Consider the following 25,481-nt stretch of genomic DNA (forward strand, 5'->3'; position numbering starts at 1 on the left):
TTGTGCGCAACGCAGATTTTCTGTGCGCAGAGACGTGCCAGCAGTGCGCAGCTTTGAGGGCACATTGGCTCTGTCCTTATTAAACTCTGACTTTCGTCTCAGTCAGGGCAACAATAAGACATACAGCCTGTGTGCTGCAGTCATTGTTGCAGCAGGCTTTAGTAACCCTGGACTGTCAGAGTCTCACTGAGTCACTGAGGTTTAAATCTTAACTCCATGCTGGCAGACACGGTAACGTTTCTCATGCTCAGACAATAAATTCTCGACAGCCTCCTGCAGCCTCTGCTCTGAGCTGTACACGCTTTGTCTTCCAGTCAAAGGAGATCTCAGAGTCTGAGTCCCACAGGACAGAAAACTGAACATCACAAAGATACAGTCCTCGAGCCACAGCACAAAAATCCCGGTCTAATCTTCACAGCCAGGGGTGAAAGGTTTTAGAAGATCTCCAGTGTGAGCCCGGCACAGAGATTTGGCCATTAAACCAAATCCAGCGGTCCCTGAAGTCGTCACCAAAGACGAGTCGCTGGTTATCTTCCCAATCATGTCTGAAAGGCAATTTAAAAAGGCCAAAAAAGAGAGGGCTACGCTACAGAGCTCTGCCTTCTTTTTATTTGGTCCGTTTACCTTTTAAAACGGTTCCATTATTTCACAGTTGTAGCTACACCGGCTAAGCTAACAGTGTTCAGTTTAAGTGTTGGAGCAACAAAGAAAATGTCGTTTTTTTTTATCTCAAACAAAAACAGGAAAGCAAACTGGAGGAAATTACAGCATGCTGTTTCTACAGGCTTCAGCCCGAGTCTCACTCTGTCTGTATTTACTGTAGCAGTTACCCGACACATCACTGTGACGCTTGAGCAAAGTTAGAAGCTTCACGATTCTTGTTCATGAGTAAAGGCGAGCACAGATGTGTGAGTGTGGGTCACAGAGTGCACACTGTAAGTCGCTCTGAATCTATAAATACGCGAATCACATCAGCGTGGTCGAGTATGACTCGCTGAAGGTCGGCAGTTTTTGAAGTGAACCGCGTCAGTCGAGCGCTGAGAGCCAAGCTGTGTCACTGCACTGCTGAGTGAAATACTTCAATAAGACAAGTCAACAATCAAAGCTGACAGAAAAGCCAACCTTTATATTCTTTGGAATAAATTATAACTAAAACCACCAACCTTTGCAGTGTAAAACCTTTTAAATGACAAAAAGCTTGCTTAACTAATCACATTCGATGATTAAAGTGGACCTACCATGTTGCCCATCACGTACAAACCGCTCCAAAGGTGGACTTTAAAATTAAACATGGCTGAGGTTCAAAAAAAAAAAAAAAAGTACAACTAATAACTTTGAACTGAAAGCTTCACACAGTTTTAAACGCTCAGATTCACAGTTTTTTTTTCTACTCTTGGACTTGGATGATGTCACAGAGATGGAATATCCCTTATATGGTCATTTCAGGCACAGACGCCCCACCCACCTTCTGCTAAAAGTGTTTATGAGGGGCAGCCAATCAGAAGAGCTTAAACATAAGGATTATTATAAACTGAGAATCATGCAAAGCTACTCTGGCAGAGACACTTTGGATTTGGTGGCCGATTCGTTCCCACAGTGTTTCTGTTTTAACTTCTCGGCTACTGTTTAAAATACCTGAATTTAGAACAACAGCTGCAGACTGTGAAACATCCACAGTCTTGCCTCTAAAATCCTTTTTTGCTTGTTATCCAGGGAGGGATCTGAAAATCTGCAGAAATTTTCACAAGATACAAAAACTGGAAACGAAACGACCCTGAAACAATGAGCCGGGAACACAGATGTTACTGAACCTGTTTAAAGACTCTCACTTGCACTTCTACTGAGTTTGAATGGACAGAAATGAGGAACAACCACCACACATCCTTTCAGTCCTAGTTTTAGTAGTAGCTGCCTCTTCAGTGAATGGGCCGTGCGTGGCAGCCTTTAAAAATGGTGTCAGATACTTTTTTATAAGAAATGTAACCTTTTAAAAGATGCAATATTTATTAATAAAGTGGTTATAGTACACCCACTCTGTAAAAAATTGCCCATGTTGACAAAATATTAGGATGGGATTAACTGAAGACATTTCTGGGTGCGTGTAAAATCAGCCAATTTTAAAGTTGACTTCTGTTAGCAGCCGTTATTCCCCCTCATGCACGCTCACTTAGTCCGATTAGGCCCCTCGTCAGCAGGCCTTCAGTATTTACACCCCCCTCCCTCCACTGACCTCTTTAGCTACCAGTTTCAGTTTCTATCCCTTCCCAAATCCTCATGAGCTCCCTCTAAAGCTCTCTCCTCCCATCCCCCATCACCGCTAACTGCCTCCATCTGTAATTCTGCTTTCATTTCTTTATTTCCTTTGATTTATTCGTGTATGCAGGAGCTGCTTCACACACCGACAGGCTGCTAAAACAACGACTTCGTCAATCAGGAGTTCTTAAAAAAAGTAACCCATCTCTTACAAATGTAGCCGTTAAAGGCAGTTTCCTGCTTGGTGCATCAATGTCGTGTCAGTTTACAGTCAAAGCCGTGCTGTTTATTGTGGTTAATGCTCCTTATTTGTCAGACCTAAATACCTGGTTAAGCGCCTCGTGTGTTTAGTGCCGCTGCAGGATGATAAATGTGGATCACCAATGTAATTTTTCACATTTTGAAGCTACAGCTGACCTGCAGGTGTGTTCCACCACACTGAGGCTCAGGTCAGCTACCAACAATAATAACCATCAATGGTAATTCAGACCATGAGTTTGAGCTGTTATAAACTATAAAATCAAATAAAACAGACAACAAGTGCAACAAACTTCCACACGTCCGGCTGTAAGTCTCATATATGACGTGCAACTTTAAGCAGCTTTGAGATGCCTGCACTCGACACTGATGCTGCAAGCCACTTGGCAACCTTCCTCCACTTAATGTCATGTTTATTTGACATGACATTCAAGTGGGATGATTGATGCCTGTTGTGTCTGCCTTTTGGTTTTCCATTTTAGCCAAACAGCCACATAATTACCGCAATAATTGATGCAGATAAAGTGGTCCTGATATAGCTGGAAAGCCGTGCTGCACAAAGTAATGCCGTACTTCTTTCTGTTTGACTGTGAAGTGCTAAAAGCCGAATTTCCTCGGATTTTAGGAGCTTTCAAACATGATCAGAAAGGCTCAGGGTTCATTAAAAGCTGTTTCCACAGACCTGTGAAGCAAATTTGAAAACGACGTCCCCTGTTTTGCTGAAGCATCAACATCTGGAGCTAAAAAAATGAAGCCAAAGCAGAAGCACCGAAAAACAAGTCACTGCCCACAGACTGATGTCCAAAATAAACCTGTTTACAGCCTGCTGAAAAAGAGTTTGGGTTCCTGCTAAAGACAAGATATTTTCTTCTAACCCTGAAGTTTAAATAGTATTTAAGCCACGTATACTTAATGTTATGGCTACTTTGATTGGACCTTGCATGGTGCCATTGCCACTCCACTAGCATATACCTCGCCTCCATCAGCTTATCAGACACTTCATACAATCCAACAAACAGTCTTCCTGCCTGCTGGTTCAGATCCAGATCTCTGTTGAAGAAGATGCTATTATAATTCACGCCATCTGGCCAATGTGTGAGCGACTGGGGTTTTCTTTCTTTGGCTAAAGCGTTTTATTTTTAGGTGAAATTAGTGTGTATCTGTGGCAGACTGGCTATCGGGAGAACCGGGACATTTCCCGGTGGCCTGAGGATGGTTCTGCACCGGCACACATTTGACACGCCCTCCAGAATCCAAGCATCAGTTGAGAGTCGGTCACGCTCACCTGCACTCTCACCACAGCATCACCAGTTGCCACAACAGTCGCCTAAAAGCAGCTTATATTGTGAGGTAAAGACCCTACAACAACAGACAGAAAACCCAACAATCAAATGACCTCTTATTAGCAAGCAGATGGCAACACTGGGAAGGAAAAACTCCTTTTTAAGAGGAAGAAACTTCCGGCAGAACCAGGCTCAGGTTGTAGCGACCATCTGCCACAACTGGAATAGAATCAGATTCAGACCTTTCCCACATCCCACAGCCATAAAACATGGATACCAGTTTTCTCTACAGTTAGTTAGTTTAAATGAAGTTTGTTGCGTTTCCATTTCAGGTGCTGTTGATGTTCTAGAGTGTGGTTCTTACAGGGCTTCCCTTTATTTACGCTGCTCAGTTTCAGATCAGATGCAACACTTGCATCCTTCACCCGAGAGAACTCTGCAGATATCCACTCACATATGAGCTTAGGCCTGTGAAGCCAAACTGTGGTGAGTCTGTGGTTTGTCTTCGAGGTGAAGGTCCGGACACGCTGACCACAGCAGCCGTCCAGCTGCCAGCAAACGCCGCGCAGCGACCCTGCTGTCATCGACGCTGCTCATGAGCTCTGACACAGAAAAACAAACAGAGATAACAGCGATGTATCTGTCTCTGTCAGGCCTGTACTGTCCCAGGCAGTGTCGGTCTGACTCAGACGTCCACAGAGCACAAACGCTGGCCTCCATCCATCCATCGCACAGAGAAAGGGATAAACTGTGTTTCTGCATCTGCAGTTTCATGAGCAGAGGAAGATGAGGAGAGCTCTTCTTTTTGTTGTTGTTGGCAGGAACAGAGACACAGAGCAACAACAAAAAGTTTCCAAAAATACGGATCCATCTTTCCGACAGCTCAGAATAAAAAAGGCTGAAATAAAGCAGAGGGGTGTGGACTTAAAAAAGATCTGCTGAATGATGAAGAGGAGGTGGAGGAAGCTTCAGAAAACCTAAAATTACAGCTGCTCTCACAAAAACAACAATCCATTGATAACACGATAGTCATATTTTTTAGTTGTGACCTTTGATCAGTATGTGCTGTTTGATGAGGATGACAGTCACAATCCATAGATGAAGAGCCCTGAACAGTTACAGTCAAACTCGCCTCGTTCAAAGGTTAACCGGTTTAAAAAGCCATTACATCGGCCCATAGGTCGAAGAATGGGCCCTGTAAGCTGCATTGACTTCCAATCTGAATCCAGCCGGAGCGCCGACTGGCAGTGGTGGTGGCTTCAGGTCTGATGGCTCTTTATTCAATAAAACAGGGCAAAGAGGCATTAGGGCTCACAGAGTTTAGAAACAGGAGGAACTGCAGCGAGTTTCACCAACAATAACCTCTGCACAGGCTAAGGAAGTGATGTGCTGGTGAAGTTTTATACTTTATTTGGGTTGCCCAACAATTTTGCTTCTATATCGTTAGCCAACCCCAAACCCAACTTTTATACCACAGCAAACCATTTTAAGGACATTTCATGGGTCATTTCACAACATCTTTGACAAGAGGCAAGTTTTAGGCTGTACATAGTTCACAGGGGTTAATCCTGCAACTGTCCAAAGATAGAAAGAGGTTATCTTAAGCAGGACTGTTGTGAGATTATTAGGAAAAGGTCTGTTTGTGTAAATTTTGCAGACTGTCCAAAGTTTGTTTGAATAAAGAAGGCAATAATCTTGAAAAGTTTGTCAGTTGAGTCTTATCTCTGCAACAAAGACTGAAACAGCCATGATGACTTCTACTTTGAAGTCTCAACCTGAGCAGTTTCTTAAGGTAGCCTCACTGTAATTCAGCCCTGGCTTTATCACCACAATTTAGACAATGAAAATGATTTTGTATAAATTTAAACTAAAATTTCATACTGTAAACCATTTCCAGGTTCAAACATTTCTTCAGATCATAAATCAAGTAAATACTGATGCAACACAGAGTTAGAACCAGTCCAAATTCCTTCAGAGTCAAAATGATCGGTGTCTCTGTTCTACCAGCTGCTACAGTAAAGTTCATCCAGGATTTATGAGATTTACCCAAGTTAGAAGTTAGCAGGACATTAGCTAGCAAGTGTCCGTCTAGCTAGCTAACCACACGGATGTTAAGTTATAAACATCCGTGTGATATCTTAAAACTAAAAGATACAGCTCTTCTATAAATTTGGCACATGAGCGAAGACGGAAAACAAAGTACAGACAACGTTTGGAGGGTTAGTGAAGCTGGGTTAGTTGACATGTAACAATGCTACCTGGAGGCTAGCAACAACAATATAGTTATGCTAATATAAACACATAAGCAGGGAGATAGAGGGTAAGGGTTAAAACTGTTCTCAATAAAAGTTCATGTTAAGGAAAAACAAACACTATCAAGCTACCTACAGAAGAAGACACTGAAAATGGACCAAAAACTTAAGATGAGAGAACATCTGAGATGATGCATCCTTAACACGAGGTTAGTCGTTAATATGTCGTTGCGTGGTTTCTCAATATGAACCTGCTCTAACCTCGACGTCTACAGTGAAATTTGTGTGGCCTGAAAGTGATTCTGCTCTGAAACGTTATCAGATATCAGCATCTGGGCTGCAGTTACACCGTGAGATTTTAAAAACGGAGCTTAAAGACAAGCAACACATGAACAGCAGAGCGCATTTAAACGACAAACGCCTCAAAACACAGGAGGTGGGAGCTGATACATTATCAGGTAACAAGATTAACATACTTATAAACAGAGTTAATTATTTACCTGTTATAACGCTAAAATTATGCTAAATACTGCACCAAACCAGCCACCAACAGGTGATAGCTAACATTTTAGTACAGAATAAGATCTGATGTAGGTGTAGAAACATCACCAGTGACGTCACAATACAGACCATCTGAGAGTAAATGGGACTAAAATCTCAGATTGCAGTTTTTACTGCATTAGACAGATAACAGGAGGGGAATAAAGTGGTTTAAAGTAATTACCATTCAGTGGACTAAAGTGTCTAAAAAGCTAAAACTCTCCTTAACATGAGCTCTTTGTCTGGCTTATAATAAGAACATTAACGTAATTAAAGGATGGCATTTTCATGGGCTTTATCTTACATTCATTACTGCTTTCATCCCATTATAACTGAATTATTAAGAGTTCATGTAAAAGCACAGCAGTGTCAGTGGAGGCAGAGGCTGCACATCTGGTGCTACAAAGATAAAAGTTTGGGCAAATAAAAACCTGGGAAAGAGCAACCTTTAATAAGCATGTTTGATTCTTTTCTTGTTTCGGGCCTTTATTTGCCAACAGCCTCGAATCTGTCAAACAACGAGGCTGAGAAAATCGTGACATGCTCTAGAATCACTTAAACAACCTAAAAACTCTTGTAATCATGGCGTTCTTTCACTCCACGAGGTAAAAAGGCTGAGCCGGCCACAAACACCCGGACAGACAAGAGCTGCGATAACTCCATCATTGAATTCTGCAGTAGAAGTTTGTGCCTTGTTTTACTACCACAGTATTTTACTGCCATATGTGTGCAAGTCTGTGTGAGTGATCTCGAGTATCGTACTACACTTGGCAGATGTCTCGATTAACTTGAACAGGCTGTTCATCTAAATCAGACTCGAGTTGTGATTTATCTTTTTCCACTCAGAGCTCCAAAGAAAAGAAAAGTGACATTTCCAGCTCTGAGCTGACGACAGGAATCAGGCTCAGAGCAGCAAATACAGACCAGAGGAAACGGGCACGTCTAGTCTGTAATGGTGAATGGTCAAAAAACCACCACAGGGAAGATCAGCATCTTGGTGACGAATGAATGCTGATGTTGGACACACTCGATGACTGGTTAGTTTATTAACTCATTCACTGCCAGCCATTGGCAGTGAACGAGTTAAACCCATTGACTCATTCGCTGCCATTGACGGCTATAGACGTCAATGGCAGTGAATGAGTTAAAAAACAACCCCTGCGCATACTTACAAAGTCATCCACCACACCTACAACTTATCCATCCACCCTCCATCTGTTCGACCAGGTCCAGTCTAAGCTCAGACCTCCTTCTCTCCAGCTCTTCTTAAAGGACGCCCCGATCCAACCGAGAGACACCTCTCGAGCGTGTTCTGGCATTTCCTCCCGACATATTCAAAGCACTTTATCAAAAACGCTCAGGAGGCATCACGGTCAGATGCCCGAGCCACCTCAGCCAGTTCCTTTAGGACTCATCACAGTAAATCATTTCTGCTGCTTATGTCCTTACTCTTTCCATCACGACCCACAAGTTGTGACCACAAGTGAAGGTAGGAACTTAGACTGACCAGTAAATGAATGACATTTCTATTCCCTCTTCACCACAACAGGTCGTTACAGCATCCTCATCACTGCAGACGCTACGTCAACTCTCCTCCAAGACCCAGAGATCCTTGAACAGCTCCACCCCTTTCCAGCTGAGAAACGTGACCTCAAACTTCCATGATGGATGGAGGCCATCAGTCGATGAAGCCAACAGAAACACATCGGGACGAGATCCTGAACTCGATTCCTGAAAATTCTTTCCATAAAGACATTATCTTCTATTAAAGTATGGATGACGGGTCTGGAGTGAACCATCGAGCAGTAATTAAAGATTAAAACCCCCCACGACTCCAATCGTCCAAACAATCCACTGACACGAATCATTAAACTACAGAAACCACACTGGATATTTATTAGAAGAGTGCCTATTTTTAGACGTTTGTGAGGAAACGTTTGCACAAACCTGCTCTTTTATTAATTCAAAACTGGGCCAGACTTAATTTCCAGCTCAGGTTCTGATTCCAGCAGGATTTCCACAGCTTCAGCTGCTACGATTTGAATTAGAAACTGACCAGCAGAGCAGCGTTACACTCAGATCTATGAGGGATGTATGGACGTATCTGCATAACGAAACAAAGAAAGTCTCTCACATCATATCTGGCTGCTTTCTAACTGCACGAGCCAGCTGAGCTCTGCAAGTTCGTATTGGAATTTTGATGTGTGAAAGCAAAGCTAAAAATATGAGCCGATTTCTCTTTTCTGGCCAATTTAATCTCGCTCTCCTTCTTCTTCGTTGCCTTCTGCTACCAAACTGCGAGGGCAAAGTGCAAATGACTCACAGAGAGGAAAGTATTTCAGAGAAGCTCCGAGGTTACGATCTGCAGGCTCTCTCTCCTGTACCTCGACGCTCCCTCGTTGAACTCACTTTCAGACGACAGCCCGACGCTCGCCTGGAGTTTCATTTCACTCTACTGACACTCAACGCTTTTCTAAATTGGCCTCAGCGCTGCTCATTTAACAGAAACCCGGCTTTCAGCTCAGCGGGGTGTAGCAGATGTAGACACCAATGTTCACTCGTGGTTTAAAACATGTTCCTTCTATTCCCCCTGCTCCATATTCATGTTCACACAAAAGAAAACTAATTATTCAAGAATCAGCTGGTTACCTCTAAGGTCTCTTTTACAAGCTGCACAAAAAGCTTAACAATTGTTCATTTTGGTTTTTCATATATCAGTTTGCTGCTTTTCTCTGCTGTTTTGCTTTTTTTGTCCATGTGAAATGAATATGTTTGGGTACCAAAGAAACAACACGGGGACGCCACGCTGGGCTCAGGGAAACAGCAGTTTCTATGTCACAGACTTCTTAGGTAAGATTTAATAATTAGCAGCTGCAGATCTAGTAGCAGTACCACGCATTCGAAACTAAATATCTGTGGTTTTAATATTAAAGGTCAATTGTGCCTATTTTGATAGCTAGCAGCCTTAGGGTGAGGATGTAATGGAACGCCTCCCAGCATGCAGCAGTCCAGTGGTCATGAACATCAGCTTAACATTTTGTTCTAGCGTGTTCCCCCAGTTCTGGCAGTTTAATCTGTGCTTATTTCAGCCAATTATGTTCTCTAATAAACGTAATGAACCTCTCTGTTGGAGAGGAAATCGTAGCTAACCATTTTTGGGTGTTGATGGAGAGTTTTTCTCTGCTCAAAATCAGCCTTTAAGAGGAGCACGTGCACAAGTTTTGTCTATATATTTAAGGCACAGAAAAACGAATGTTTATATACTTTTAATATAATCATGGTGGTTTTCCTTTAGGGGCCAACAGCTCTTTCTACAGATGCAATTGAATCCCGTTGATGTAATTTGGCAGTATTAATATTGCATACACGTTTTATCCACGTGTGTGTATTCACAGACTGCTAATATAAAAAGGATACTTTTAATGACCAGTAGGGGGAGCCTGCACCAAGTTCTGACAGAAGCCAAATTACATAAAAGTCAATCAGAAACCTGTTTAACGCTTGTTTTATTACTTCGATAAACTGTGTTTATGATCTTCATTATTAGTTGCAAGTCTCTTTCCCTGCAGCATGATGCTGTAAATTAAGTTTCCATTTTGGGGTAAAATAAATGATAAAGCAGGTTATAATTTAAGCTGTGGCTGTTAATGGAGTGATCTGCCAATCAGGACAGGGCGTAACAGTGCCAAGTATTTCATGTTGAAGTTTTATTGGACAGTGTTTATTTGTTCTAAAAGACTCTCAAGGGCAAAAGTAGTTGAGCTGTAAGAAAAACTATTTAAACAATCAATACGGTTACATTTTAAATTCTGTGATTAAAATGAAACAAAGCCTCGTCGTGGAGATCATACCCATCTGTGTCATGCTCTGTAGATCTGACAGAAAAAGGCAAAACCTAAACCAGAAATATCAGTCAGTGAGGAGGGCAGATCAGCAGGGAGGTACCAGGGGCAATTTAACACTGACGGAGCACAAAACACTCCCATAAATCTCATCTCATCTGAGGCACATCCCTTTGAAAACACCCAAATCCAGTCACCACTGATATCAACTTTAATCTGACTGGAGACCTTCCCTGGCTTCCAGATAAAAAAAAAAAAAAAATCCAGGTGAAGGACTCTCAAGCATCAGTACAGCTCTCAAAAATGTCCAATAAGAACAGAAACCCCCTCTACTTGTTAGCATAGCGAATGCCTGGGGTCAAACACAGCCTTCAGCACCAAATGCCCTAATTGGTTTACTCTGCATCCCAAATCAGCCTCAAGCCTGTTTGCTTTCAGTCTCCACATACCAACAGCCTGTCAAATAAATAAATAACAAACTTTAAGAATTACATTTAGCTTCATGTCCAGTCCACAAATGAGAATATAACACATTTCTTCAGGATTCATTGATTGATGAATCAATGAAACATTGATGAAACATTTCGTCTATAAAAGGATCAGTCCACCAACCCTTCATCGAGGCTCCAGGAAAAGCAAACACTGCAAAGAGACCTTGAGTCCTTGTTTGCTTTTGCAGACCCACTTTTACCACCAAATGCACCCCCCAACGGGAAGATACAATCATGACATCCCTCTGTTCTCAGACATACAGACAAATCTGCCTTTTGTTTTCCATAAAAGTGGAGAAATTTGTCTTTCAAACCACCCAAAATTGCTAATCCTGATCTGCAGAAATGCTAATAACACCAGTAAGGCTTTTCCCCCCACACATCTGGCAAGTGAAACATTATCTGAGTGTCAGATTATCCCCGTAAGCCCTGAAGTCTGTCTGCCTTTGATTTGCTTGTTTTATCTTCTGGACTGCGACGTAACGTTACTCTCGACTGCCCTCTCGACCCCGCACTCATTAACCCTTTAAGACCTACCATAGAACCAAGTCTGCCAGAGCTTATATTATATTTTTACATGTTGTGGTGCCATTTTTGGGAGCATTTCAAGTTGCTATACATCAATACAACCATTACAGCCTAAATTTTAATAATATGTATGCATTAAGTGCATAGAAATTACATAAATTGCAAAAAAGTGAAATAAACTACAAAAAAAATTTAAAATCGTTTTTGCTTTCTTAACATATATTTGTAGTTAGAGAAATTTAAGAGGCTTATCCCTCAAAAGTGTAAATAAAAAAAAGTTGCACAAAATAGTTTCCCACCACAGGGAATTTATTTTAAGTGTCTTCATAGTTTTATTTTTGAAATACACCAATTTTTATACACTGCAGGAAAAACGAAATATTATACTGCAAATTTGCAAAAAAAAGCAGCATGTGCATCAAAATAAACTATTTCCAGCAGTGCAATATGAAGCATCCCAGAAACGACACAGAAAGTCATAAAGTCAAAGATAACTTTTAAAAACACAAGTATAGGCTCATGAGGCCCTGATGGTAAAAAACGACATTTCCGCAAAAATGACGTCACTTCCGGTTTCGGGCAGGTCATGGCGGACATGCGATAGTTCACGCTGATGGACATAGGAAGTGTTATGAACAGCTGATGGATCGGCAAAGCGTGTTTCTGGAATATTATGTTTTTGTTGCTGCAAGCGCTTTTTATGCAGTTTTTGCAAAGCTATATGTGGAAGGAAACTGTGACCGAGGACAAGCTGATGGCATAAGATGTAAGTACAACTCCTCCGGTTTCATATGCAAAAAAAATTATTGCGCTAGCTTATGTGGTTGCAGTGCTGCCGGGATTTAAAAATAGTTACGCAAAGCAGAGCATGCCCGCTCCGACCGGTTTTAAAGGGTTAAAGCTTTCAATATTCATGGACAACTCTAAAAAGCTTTAAAAACGTACTTGGGAATTCTTAAACAGAATCGTGGCTTGGTTCTTTCTGAAATAACTTCCTGTTGCCAAGATGGCTGACGACAGAAGGACTCCGAGGATGATTCCAATAAGTACGAAACAAGCGTATCAAATCATTTGTTAATTTTTTTTAATCTGTTAAATAATTTTACACTTTCAGTTTACTATATACTCTTAGCATAACATTATGTTTACCATTCACAGGTTATGCTTTTGCCATTTAATTAACCTTTCAGCTATTCAATATAATAGCTGTTAATTACTTTACATGAACCAAAGGTAACTGTTCGGCTATGTTTATGTTACATAACTATTCTACTTGTTACCTGTTAATTTTAGCTAACAAAATTAACAAATAAAATAGCAGCTCTTAACTGGTAGCTAACCAGAACATTCCCTGATCAGTTTTATATAGACGTCACAATAATTAAGACGAAGAAGAATTAGCAATCATCGCTGTTAACTTTAGAAGGATGTTTATTTTGTTGACATAATGGAAAAATGCACTAATCGAAGGACACTGGGACATTTGTTCCCTGAATTTATCCTTATGGCAGAGAGAGTGCTTAAGCTACCCGGGGGAAGGTGCTCCCTTAAAGTAAACACCACAGATATGACAAACTGCAATATGGCTGACTTCCGAGCTGGGAATAAAGTAAATCTCCCTGCACGGAGATGGTTACACTTTAGAGGGGTAGCTACACCTCTGCATAGGCTCCTGTTACATAACACTCTGCACATCATCCCTTCTTTGTGGAGCAGCTTGCACTCGAGCACGCCAGGCTTACATAAAACAAACAGCGCTACCAGCTTCCTCTATTCTGGACACTGTCAAGAGGCCTCGCTACAACCCACTCTTCAAAATTTACATAATTAACCCTTTGAAAATGATTCATCCATGAAAGCAAACCCACTGAAATTAATTGATTTCTTCATTAAACTAACACCAATTAAAAGGGTCAGGCCTCTTTTCTATGTTTTTTTTTCTCCACTTTCTTCTCATGTCTTGAGGCAGCATTCCTGCTTTTCAGTTCCATCATCGCCTCCCTTTCCCTCGCTGCTCACACTCCTCACTGCTGGCTGCCTCGAACGTCACTGACATGATTTATTTAAGCTGATTCTGGTGAAGCAGCCATCAAATCTCACTCGACTTCACAGCATCAGCTAAGTTCCTAAATATAAATGTCAACTGTTAGAGGAGGGGGAGGAATCAGAAGTAAGAGAGTGAGAAGAAGATGAGAGGAAGGAAGAAGAGGCACTGGCCAACTATAAAAACACCTACATCGTTAAATGACAGAATTAGTGGTTTCCAGCCTTTTTCATTTGTAATTCCGCCATCAACACCAACCTTTATGATTAAATAAGATAAGAAGTTCAAACTAGATTAACAATACTTGGATTATAAATGGTAATCTGAATAAAACTGCTCTCTTTAGCTGACTATCTTAACTTCTGAATATTAGCTTAAAATACATCTGCCATTAAACAGCTCCTCATTACATTATAGTGACCATTATAGTGAACTTCTTAAATGTGGTTGTTAACCAACAATTTCACTTCTACATTTTCAGTTAAACATTTCAGCTGCTAGCAATACTTTTAAGACATTAAGCTAACAACTGCGCTTGTTTATTCATACCATTAATTTACAATCTTAGTTTTTATCCACATGTTTAGCCAATAATTTCTCTTTTTTAACATACATTTTATTGATCTATTTCAACAGTTCAACAGCAGCTGTTAAGATAAACATAAGATAATTGTTACAGCTGCCATTGTTAGCTAAACATTTCAACAGTTTATATATACGCTTTTAGCTGAAACTGGTAGCTATACTTTTAGCTAACAATTCCTTTAATTAACATTTTTTGGCTAACTGTTTCAACTGCCTTAGCACTCCAAACTCTTGTGCTTGTTAGCTAACAGTTGTTTAGCCAGATTTTTAGTTGCTACTTAACTATAAAGAATATTTTTCTCTAATATTTTAAACTTTTACATTAGAATTTTTGCTAGTTATTGTTTAGCTAATAACTGAGCTTGCTAGCTAAAACCTCATTAGTTTATTTGCCCTATTAGCTAAAATATAAACTCTTGGTAATTAACAGTTTAGCTAAATTTAAACTGTTTTAACCATCATGTTTAAAAAAAAAATCTTAACAGTTGTGCTTGATAACTGAACATTTCAACAGATTATCCACACTTTAGCTAATTATTTAAACTGCTAGCCAGATTTTAAACTAAAATATTGATTTGAATTATTCTGATTTTAAAAGCTTGTTTTGGATATTTGAAATCAAGTCAGAACGCAAAAAATAAATAAAATTCCACTTTCTAACATGCCATACTGGTGAAATTTATGCAGAAGTTTCCAAAGACACATATGCATATTTATAGAAGACATAAATAAAACGAAGACACATTTCTGGTTGTAAACCAGCCTTTTCTTAGCTCTGTATATTTTTGCTCCTGTAAGTGAGGAAGCTGTAAGCGAGTGCTGAAGGATGATGTCGACCTGTGTTTTACAAAGCTGCTGTGATGAAAGTGAAAGCCCGTGTTTTTGCATGTTGTACCACTGACCCTGTTCTATATTAATCTGAGAGAGTGCAGAGAGAGCGGCGAGATCACGGTGAAAACACAACATGTCTACTAACTGCTCTCAAGGCACATTAATGCTCTCTCTGCTGAAAAACAGAGCAGAGCAGATGATGATGAGACAAAAAGAAAGAAGGGGCACATTCAGGAGGTCAGAGATTAAACCTCCAAATCTATTTGTCATCAGTCAGATGATCCATTAAATGTGTTTTTGGTAGAGGGTAGGGTAACTGCTCTGGACGAATGCAGGACCAGAAACCAGCCATTTCCTGTACAGTCTGATTATTGCTGTCATGGTCGTTTGCAGAGCAAACCCCAGTTTACCTCCCAGACATGCAGCTTTCATGTTTACGCTTCCTCTCACTGACAGACTGTCCATGACCTGCATAACTCACACAGAAGCCATAAAGTACCATCTCTGAGCAGCGACATCTTTTGTGGTAATTCCCAATAAAGTCACGTCTGTAGGGAGTCATTTTCCCATGACGACACGCACACATTACCAGTAACAGTTCACATACAACTTTACTGTAATGTAGAACATGCAAAGCTAGTACAGCGCGTCGACACCCTCACTTTACGCTGCCTGGAACAAGCTGTTTTAGCTGCTGTGTCTTTAAGGGCCACCCTCTTTATTGGCCAGCTTCTGGAAGCCTGCTGAGGGGCAACAGTCTGAAGCCTGACTTCAGATGTGTGCAGCTTGGTTCAGTTTTGGTGACGTGGGAACGGCAGCGTCATCTTTTGGTATGTTCAGCTCATTCAGGTTTCTCCTTCGTCACCTGCCTGTAACAGGTAATAAGTAAGAACACCACGAGCCGTACTTATTAAACTACACGGCCTCAGGCTGTTTCCAGCAGTGTTTTGTTTCTCCTTTGACCTCGGCTCTGCTGTGAAGCATTGTTTGGTCGACCTTGAATTCAGACCTTCCTGAGGGGTAAATAAACAACTCGCGTTAAAATGATCTCAGAGAAATATGCCAAAGTGTGTGAGCAGTCCAACAAACGTCTTCTATCTGAGACCAACAGACTCAACCTGCTGCTCAGCTCCTCTCTCCACCATTTTCTTCTTTTGTCTGAGGTGACTCGTCAGGTAATGGCTTCCTCGAACAGCTGGACAGGTCAAAGGGTCATATGACAGCAGCCTGTGGCCAATCAGCAGCCACTGAAAGCGGTTTGTGGATTTTGTGATATCGGACAACCCTGATTCACCCGCTGCCCTTTTCACAGTGTCACCTTCACTGCAGTCTGACATTTATGGTTCAAGAGGTAACATTCCTTTCTTTTAGCTTCAGGGAGCGGATGAATTAATGATAAACAGGCTGGAGAGGGAATCTCATCCTAATGTTCACCCTTCAGGAGTCGCCCATTACCGCTGCCTGCAATGCTCTGAGGCAGTGAACAACCCAGTCTTATCAGTTTAAAAGCCCTCATACTTTAAAAATGATGTAACATGCTTCATATTTGCCAGAGCCTCCTCCCGCACATCACCGTCTGTTTGAGCTCTTCAGTCTTACAAATTCAGTTGTCCTCATCAGTTTTAGGCAGGTCGAGATACACAACTGGAAATTTTATTACGTTTTTGTAAGAGGAAGACAAAATTTTAAGTTACCTCAAAATTTTGAAATGCCAACCTAAAATTGTGAGTTACAGACGGTAAAAAAAAACAAAAATAAATAAAATCTTCAGTTGCAACATTCAAGCTTCCATGAACATGTTTACAGCCTGCTACAAAAAACAATTTGTCTCCAGAGTTCATTTATTTACAAATTTACGACAAATATACTTGAGAGCAAAGTTTGAACTGCATCAAAGTGAATTATTAATGCTGTGAGAATGAATGCTGAAACCGTTTTGTGATGTCCAACATCTGATAAAGCGTTTTGATTAGTAGTTATCCATTTAATATCACCGTAAACTATGCTTGCTAATGAAGCTAGTTTAACAAAAAAAAAAACATTAGCTGATAAAAACATTTTATCCAGATACACTAATATTAAAACAAATGTAGGGTCTCAGAATAGAAGAACACAAACTAATGAGTGACAGGTTTTACTATATCAATTTATATACAAGTTTAATATAGTTAACACCCTATACATCAGAGTTAGCATTACAAGCTAACTCTGCTAGCATGCATTACCCGACAGGAAGCTTTAAACAAAGAAAACACTTCAGGAAATAAAAAATAATTTTGATCATTTTTACTAATTTCCACTTTTATAAAAACTGTAATTCATACATTTGTATTGATTTTCTTAAAATTTAAAGTAAGTGCTACCTTTACTCACAAGCTAACTAGCTGTTAGCTAGTCCTCAGCTAACTAGAGTCCCTGACCTGAACCTTTAGACCGTGTTTGTGCTGTTAGTCCCTTTTTATTTTTATTAAAAATAAAAATAATAGCACAGCTTGTTGTTTACAGCCCATCAATGCTTTATTTAACTTCTATATTAACAAAGTATAATTTCATTTCACTATTAATTTTCTCCATCTTTCATACAGCTGACGCATACAAACACTTATTCCTCTAATTCTGAGTTATTGGTAATACTTTTACCCAAATGCAGCACTTCTTAAATTACAAGCAGACATTACAAAGAAAGTTTTTTTTGTTGCCTTTCGTTTTTTACTTGTAGTGTTTTTAGATGTCAGGACTGCTGGTGGATGAAAAAAAATATTTTTATAACAATAATGTTTTCTTTGGTCTTTAACATGCACTTCGGTGTCTGTTGCACCACCTCCTTAAAGCCTGATTAGATTAATCTTTGAATGAAGAAATCAAGAACTTTACACTCTAATGTAATGCCACTTTTCCCTGTGGTACTGAATACTGATTAGGGAGTGGTGCGCAGTCGTGCCAGCAGCTCTGTGAGGCTTTAATTAGCTTTCTAACATGCTCACAGTGGTGATGCTCGATTTAATCCGTCAAAAACCAAAAATAATGGCACCACATGAATCGTAAGGGGTCACTAAAGTCATCAGGGTTAATCCTGAAGGAGCTGTCTGTGGATGTGAGTCTATAGTTTCTCAGATATTTGAATGCGGACTAAAACAGGAAAGTAAATTTAGATTTTTGGTAATTTTACACTTAAACAGCGCTCTCTCTGCATGTCTTTGTCCTTAGGAGGGACTGTGTTTGCTGCTCAGGATAAATCCATTTACCCTGACGCCATCATTAAACCCAAACTCATCACGCAGATGTTTCCTTTGTGTTTGACGCTCCGAGGTTCATGAAGTCTAACAGAGGCCTCGTCTGTCCTGTTATCAGCAGGGACGGAGCTTCACGCTTCTCCCCGACCGAATAAGCGATGCTGCCGACTCATCTGTCATCTGGATGCCTCCCGCACGTTATCACTTCGACTTGCTGCTCTCAGACCCTCGCGGCTGATGGCGTTCTGAAGGCCGATCCGCCTGTGACGGACGAGACCAGCCGCAGGCGATGATGAGAGCGAGGGGGAAGCTTAAAGTTCGACGGATGTTCGAGCGAGCGAGGCCGAGATAAGACCTGTTCACGGGGGACGAGCGTGACGTGAGGGCGGCATGTAATTAACGAACAAACCTCTACAGCTTCCTGACCGAGTCCTGCCACGACAGGACGACAGAAACAAAGATTTACAAGAGACGACGACGAAGCTTTATCCAAAAATCATCGATTAGCCTGCTGAACGTTTCTTTCCCCGATTCATCATCAACATTTGAAAAACAAAAATTTCTCATTTTTATAGTCGGGTCGTTTCATGATTGATGGAAAAGGACACTGCTGCTTTCAAAATAATGTTTCTTATTAGAGCCCGAGTGACGTTCAGTTCAATCATTTTTATTATGAGGCACTCATCTCTGGGAAACCACACAGACGGATGCAGACTACAGGGAAATACGTTTAACCTGTTTAAGGTGGACTGACACAAAAATAGTCCCAAACGTCTAAATTCCAGGAAAAAAGGTATTTCTGTTTGCAGTGAAGCTGCTGCGAGATAAATAAACGCATTATTATTTTATCGACAAAACCAGGTCAGAAGAACTCGTCTTATTTGGACTGGTGTGCCCGAAAAACCAGATTTGAGGAGGGGCTCCAGAGACTGCATTTATCCAGCTCCTAAATCCGCTCTCTGGGAAAGCAGAGTAGGGCAGAGGGCGGTGGTGTGGAAGGTGTTTGGGGGGGTCCCGTGTTGTTTGGGGTCAGCGTGTTTGGAGGTTTCTGCCTTTGTTTGAATCCCATCAAGTGTGAAAAACGGGGGCAGGCCTGAGGCCCTCCGCATCGTCTCTCTGCCCCGCTGGATCATCCCACTAAATCCGAACGCCGTTATAGGAAACGTTAACCTTTCAACATGACAGCTCGCACGAGCAGTTCAGCTGACACAAACACGTAATTTACACTTTTACAGTTTGGTGACGCCGCGAGAGACTCGAGGGTGGAAAAAGCATCATTTCTTGCCTCCATCAACACTTGAACAGCGATGTTTCTGCACCCTCGGAGAGCTCGGTGTCAGGCTGTGACGAGCGCACATCTCCGGGAACAGAGGTGGAAATTTGTCCTCGATGTCTGTCTTTGTATCGATGACGAAATCTGCTGTAAATAAACCAAAAGCAGCCCAACAGAGACGCCTCTGTTGTTTCTGATGCTCAGTTTTTAAACAAACCTCCATATTAGTGAAACTCTGATGAACTGTTGGAGATTTCAGCTTCCAGAATCTGAAACTGTAAAAGCATTCAGATTCTGCTGAATCAGAATCTAAAATTTTGGTTCCACAGACCTTTAAATGAGATTATTAACGATCCGAACAGCAAACTTCATTCCCATCATCACGCTGGGGACACCTGGGGTCACATCCCACACTGAGCCTTGCGGCTCTTTGATGATTCAGCCAGCGAAACTGTTTGAATGCTGGAAATCTCAAAACCTGCTCAAACAGCTGTGATGAAGTTTCTTACTTATGAAACAGAAACATTCACGTTTCCTCATGTGTTACATTTGTGACTGAAGCTCATGCTGGGGTTAGATTACCGCACATCACCTGAGCGTGTTCAGAGAGCACAAAGCGCACTTTGGCTCTGCAAATAAGCTTCGTTTGTTTTCTCACAAATAAGCGTGTTTGTTTGCAGCCACTGAAAAAGAGTTTTGGTTTTTGCTCCACATGAGTCAAAACGCTGAGTTAGTGACTGAAAACGGTGACAAAATAACTCAAAATTCAAAACAATGTCCCAGATAGTTAGCTTGTCAAACATTGTCACACAGAACAACTCAGGCTACGTCCACACGTACACGGGTATTTTTGAAAACGCAGATTTTTCTACGCGTTTGCACCTTTCGTCCACACGTAAACGGCGTTTTCGGTCACTGAAAACTAAGATTTTTAAAAACTCCAGCCAGGGTGGATATTTTTGAAAACTCAGTTTTTGCATTTACGTGTGGACGAGAAAAACGGAGAAAACGCAGCGTCAAAGGTGTGCGCCTTTTTTGACATCACACTGTGCGCCACGTTATTGTTTCGGTGAAATGAATTTCTACAAACTGTTACTGTTACTCTCTGCAGTGTTTAAATGCTTACATATACTGTCCCTCCACACCTTCAATGCCCCATCCTTGTTTACTATTTCCCACCGAGGCTTCTAGACTTCTAATTGGCCAACATTTCTACACGGTTAGGAATATATCGCCATCTGCTGCTTTGGCATGTTCCTAGCAGCGTTTTCCTTCATTTCTGCGTTTACGTGTGGACGGGATTATTTTTTAAAACGAAAACGGAAAATCTCAGTTTTCAAAAATACCCGTGTACGTGTGGACGTAGCCTCAGAGTTCAACATGCTGCCCACAGACACTTCAATATACAACTATAGAGTGGATCCTGATTGAAAGACCCTTCCTCGACCTCCTCAGCCACAGAAACCAGCGTCCACACTGGACTGTTGGTGGGTGGCTGGAATATTTTTGTCTTAACATCAGGTTGGGGTTAGGTTAACCTCCACCCTTAAGCTATAGCCTTTCTTTTTTTTCAACCTTTTTGGAAAAACTGTCAGATCTAAAGGAAAAGATGGATTTCAATGAAAGGTACCCTCCATCCATTTCCCGTCACTTCAGGTTTAAGTCAGGCTGAGGCGAGTGGGCGGGTACACCTGGACAGACAAACAACCGCCAATTCAGAGTCACCAGTTAGCCCCATGAAGGATTTTGGACTGGGTGAAGAACCTGTAGAGACACCAGGCTGGGTTTGGACCTGAGACCGTTGTTCCTGTGAGGCGGAAACCGCGACAGAGCTCATCAGCTGAGACATTTATACATCAGAGCTTCTCGATGGCTGCGCTTACATTAACGTACCCTAATCTAATCTGAGAACACCATGATGACCGTGTCGTGAGTAACAAATGCTGCACTGTCCAACCCGAGAAGAAACAATAGACGTTCGTCTAACCGCTGGACCACAAAATCTCTAACTCCAGCCCAACCCTGCTGACGTCGCTGGGTGAGGGCAACATATTGCTCAACTGTAGCTGCAACTATACTACAACAACCAGAGCGACTCCCACCTCAGGACAACGAGCACAGCGTGTGATCACGTGGGTTTAATCATTTATCAATAATAGATCAATGATCTGCTCGGTTTGTGGTAACACTAAAAAAGCCTTCGTGTTGTTGTCGAAGCTAATCAACTAAAAAAATATATTACCATCCATTTGCACGCCCCCTTGTGGACAGATTGAGTGAGGCGGTTAGGCTTCCTCGTGACCTCACCTGGCCTCACGACCTGCAGCAGATGGCTCAGGTTCACGTTTCAGACTCAGCGTTTGTGTCCAAACAACCTTTCACAAAGGACACCTCTGATTTTTAATCAGGGGAGCAGGTGGGGCTGTTATGACTGCTGCCTTATCGTGTTCAAGGACAGAGGCTGGAGTTTAACATTAAACCTGCAGTCCAAGTCAAATATTACCTCCTCTAAGCTAACCAGCTCCTCTACATGCTGCAGCTTCTGAAACTAAACAAATCGGCTCCTTCCCCTTTTTGTTCTGAGTCAAACACAGACAGAACAGGAAGGACGTGCCGGCACCAAAACCAGGCCGAGGTTTCTGAAATTCCTCTTTTTTCTCTGGGATTCACCTAAAACTTTGCTGCTCTGGATTCACAGGCTGCCGGGGAAATTCAGCTCGGTGACCTTCCTGCTCGGCTACGAAATGACAAACTCTAAACCTAAGAGTGCTTTTGGTGTTTCAGCACCAAAGTCCATGCAATAAACGTTTACTTTAATACATCACTGCAGCCAGTGGGGCTGTTGATCTGTGGGAGTGAGTCATTGTTAAACCAGTGAGCGCTGGTCTGTTTGCCTTCTTCATAGACAGAAAAGCTGTTATATAAAATTCCAAGATTAGAGATTAAAGCCTGATCTTTGTCTGTTAATAAATATTAATAATAATGTTTCAGTGCAGCAGCTCCAGTGTGGTGGTTTACACATCTGCCAGCAAAAGGTTGCTGGTTTGATCCCATTAGGGAGCAGCTGGGAGCAGTACTTCAAATACACATAGTTTTACTCAGGCCATGGTTTGCTGTATGGTAGCCTAGAGGTGCCAAACACAACACACCTGAAAACTGATTTTTTCATGTTTTTGATATCAGACTGATATCAGATTTTTAAGACCGATACTGATATCTGCTGATTTTACTGATCTGATATACTGGCCGATATTCTTTTCTTTAAGACATTTATTATGTATTTTTATTTACTCGTTTGCACTTTGCCCAACTCAACACTCACAACATGGCTGAAGGGCGCTTCTCCTTTCTCCTCTTTACTCTTTACATTTTTATTTATCGGCCGCAGTAACTGCCGATACTGATCGATCAACAAATAGCCAAACGTTATATTTCAGTAAACAAAATCACTTCAATCGCCTTGAAGTCAAGAGAGTTTTAACTCTGGGCCCGCCCACTTCTGTACTGTATACTACTATTCTGATTGTATATATTGTATATCTTATTTATCTGTTCCTCTGTCTCTCCTGCTGCTTTGAGCATGTACATGACAAAAGAATTTCCCTCGGGATAAATTAAGTTGTTCTTATTCTTATTCTATAGTTTCAGATCACCACACTGCTGTTAGTCACTTCCTGTGTTGGTCTCCTGTTCAAAAGTCATTTTTCAAAATGCTGATTTTTCCTTTTTGTGCTGTTCCTGCTTCCTGTCGGGCTTTTGTGAAATGTTATTGTTTTCTTAAATCTCATGTTTTCATTTTTTTTGGTTTAATGTTTAATCGTTTTGGGGGTTTTCCCAATGTTGTCACATTTTTTCCTGGAATGTCATGAGATGTTTGTTTCTTTCCCTGAATGTTGACGGGGTTTTCCTACACACGACTAAAAAAATTTGCTTGTAATTGTGTTTTTATTTTGTTTTTTACTTTTCTGTTCTTTTGCTTCACAGTTTTACTTCTTTGTTGTATTTTTGGTTTGGTTTGGTTTTTTACAAAACAAAGTCCAGTTTGGTTTCACTGTTGCGTTTTTTTGATTTGATGTTTCTAAAAAGTTGTTGCGTTTTTCTTAGTGTCGTTGTGTTTTGCACCGTTGTGCCACCGTACTGCTCGGCAGGCCAAATGAATAATTTTTTACTTCACTAACTTCCTTACTGACCCTCTTGCACCATTTCCCAGTGAAGAAACGCCACAAAGGGGGATGATGGAAGCCTCCACCCCTTCTTTCCCCTCCTCCCTCCATCCCACCCACCGGCCTCGCCCCTCTTCCTGCTGGTTTAAGGATGCAGGGGCTCATCAGTATCTCTGGACCACCTCACACACACACACCTCTGCATCGCTTTGCACAAAAGCCTGAAATTGCTTCCAGCTGGGAGTGAAGCCGGTCCCGGCGGACTGAGGGCAAACAAAGCGCATTTTACGCGCACAGTGGCGCACATTTCCCCGCTGAGTCTGCACTGCGGGGCAGCTCGGGACCCCCCCGCCCCCTAAAAAAAAAAAAAAAAAGACCTGCAGCTCTCTGACACAAACTCTCTGCAGACCCGAAACAACCGCACCCCCTCCGTCCCTACTTTACACCAGCTGTACTGACAATGATGATGAAGGTGGTGGTGCCCCAGTCCTGCCCTGCGCATCCTCAGCGCGCAACAACCCGAACAACGAAACCCCGAGAGGAGCCGTGAGAGGAGCGGGAGCAGAACCAGGAGAGGACAGGAGAGCAGGGCCGCGGGACTCACCAGTCGGTGTCCGTGGTCTCGTCGATGACGTCCTGGTAGGCGGTGAGCAGGGCCAGCCGGTTCTTGCCGAGATTCACAGCCATGTTTCCGTCCCTGCAAGCATCCAGCCGCTGCTGATGGAGAGAGACTCGGAGTGAGACTACAGGAGGACGACAGCAGCAGGAGGAGGAGGAGGCGCTGACTGGTGGAAACAAAGAGAGGAGCGCGGTGTCCGCCGGGTCCTAGCGCCGGATCACCAGCCGGTCAGCTGTCCGATGGGTCCTAGTGCCGACCTTTCAACTCCTGCAGCTGCACAGAAACAGTTAAAGTTTAAATTTGTCCGAAAGGAGGAAGATTTGTGTGAATGTGCGTGTCACCGTGGTAAATCATTACTTTTACATTATTGCTGTTACTGTTTAACATGTGCTGTACTCAGATCGTCTTACAGCACTTACAAAAACAAGGAGCTCGAGCAAAGAGGAAATATCAGGTAAAGGAGGTCAATAAGTACGAAACCAGGTGTGAAAGTCAAACTTGCTGTTTTTCTGAAGGTTTGCTCGTGAACAATGCTCTGCTTTCTGCAGTGTCACTCAGTCTTTTAATTTGGTGAACCAAAGACAATCTCCCACTGATGTGGATAATAAAGTTTTTTTTCTATTCTGTTCTAATCTACTCTGGTCTTTCCCTGTGACATCACACAGGTCCAGGAGAACAAAAAAAAACTATGTGAAGTGAAGCTGTTGGGCTTACAGGAGTTACTGATCTCATTATGTGAAGCATTGCCAGCTGGAACAGCACCAGGTGAGAGTGACCTGTGATGTAAGCTTTTCTGTGGGCGGGGCTTTAACTGGTAAATGGAGGGTTCCTGAGCACCCAGCATGCACCTTTCTACATCTAAGTGCTTTTGGTCTAAGATCCACAGTGATGAACAGATCAGGATGTTTGGCACGCAGACTGGAGCAGCCGGGAATTGAACCGCCAACCTTCTCATTAGCTGATGACCTGCAGAGTGATGAGGAGTCTGTAATCTTCCTCAGAGTAACACATGAAACATTGTGTGCCTACTTTGTGTTTTCTGTAAGTTTCTCTGATCAGAGTTTGGCGAAATAATCAGGTGGAAGAAAACCTGCAGTTCCTCTGGTGGCCACCAGAGGCTCCTGTCGTAAACTTTCACATAAAAATGTTGAACTTTACAGCAGAAATAAGCACGTTTACAGAAACAGTTTGGGTCTTTGTGGACCATTTTCTCGTTTATAATTGCAGCACGGCAGGTGATTGTTTTTAAAATGCTTCTTTTTTAACTTGATTGAGGCTTCAGGTTT

The 25,481-nt window shown here is 41.9% G+C and overlaps 1 protein-coding gene across 1 annotated transcript in view; it reads right to left on the reverse strand.

Moving 5' to 3' along the window:
- Positions 1 to 24,938, reverse strand: part of dbn1 (drebrin 1) — a 114,615-nt gene extending 89,677 nt beyond the window's left edge. Inside the window, exons 1-2 of the mRNA XM_013908866.1 lie at positions 24,615 to 24,938; positions 24,181 to 24,468 (exon numbers count right to left, since the gene is read on the reverse strand). Coding sequence (XP_013764320.1) covers positions 24,181 to 24,263 — 83 coding nt within the window. The 5' untranslated portion in view covers positions 24,264 to 24,468; positions 24,615 to 24,938. The remainder of the gene's footprint in view (positions 1 to 24,180; positions 24,469 to 24,614) is intronic.
- Positions 24,939 to 25,481: the final 543 nt, after the last annotated feature.

This window comes from Pundamilia nyererei, unplaced genomic scaffold (assembly GCF_000239375.1).
Source record: "Pundamilia nyererei isolate P.nyererei 1_Seehausen unplaced genomic scaffold, PunNye1.0 scaffold00015, whole genome shotgun sequence".
Lineage (NCBI taxonomy): Eukaryota > Metazoa > Chordata > Actinopteri > Cichliformes > Cichlidae > Pundamilia > Pundamilia nyererei.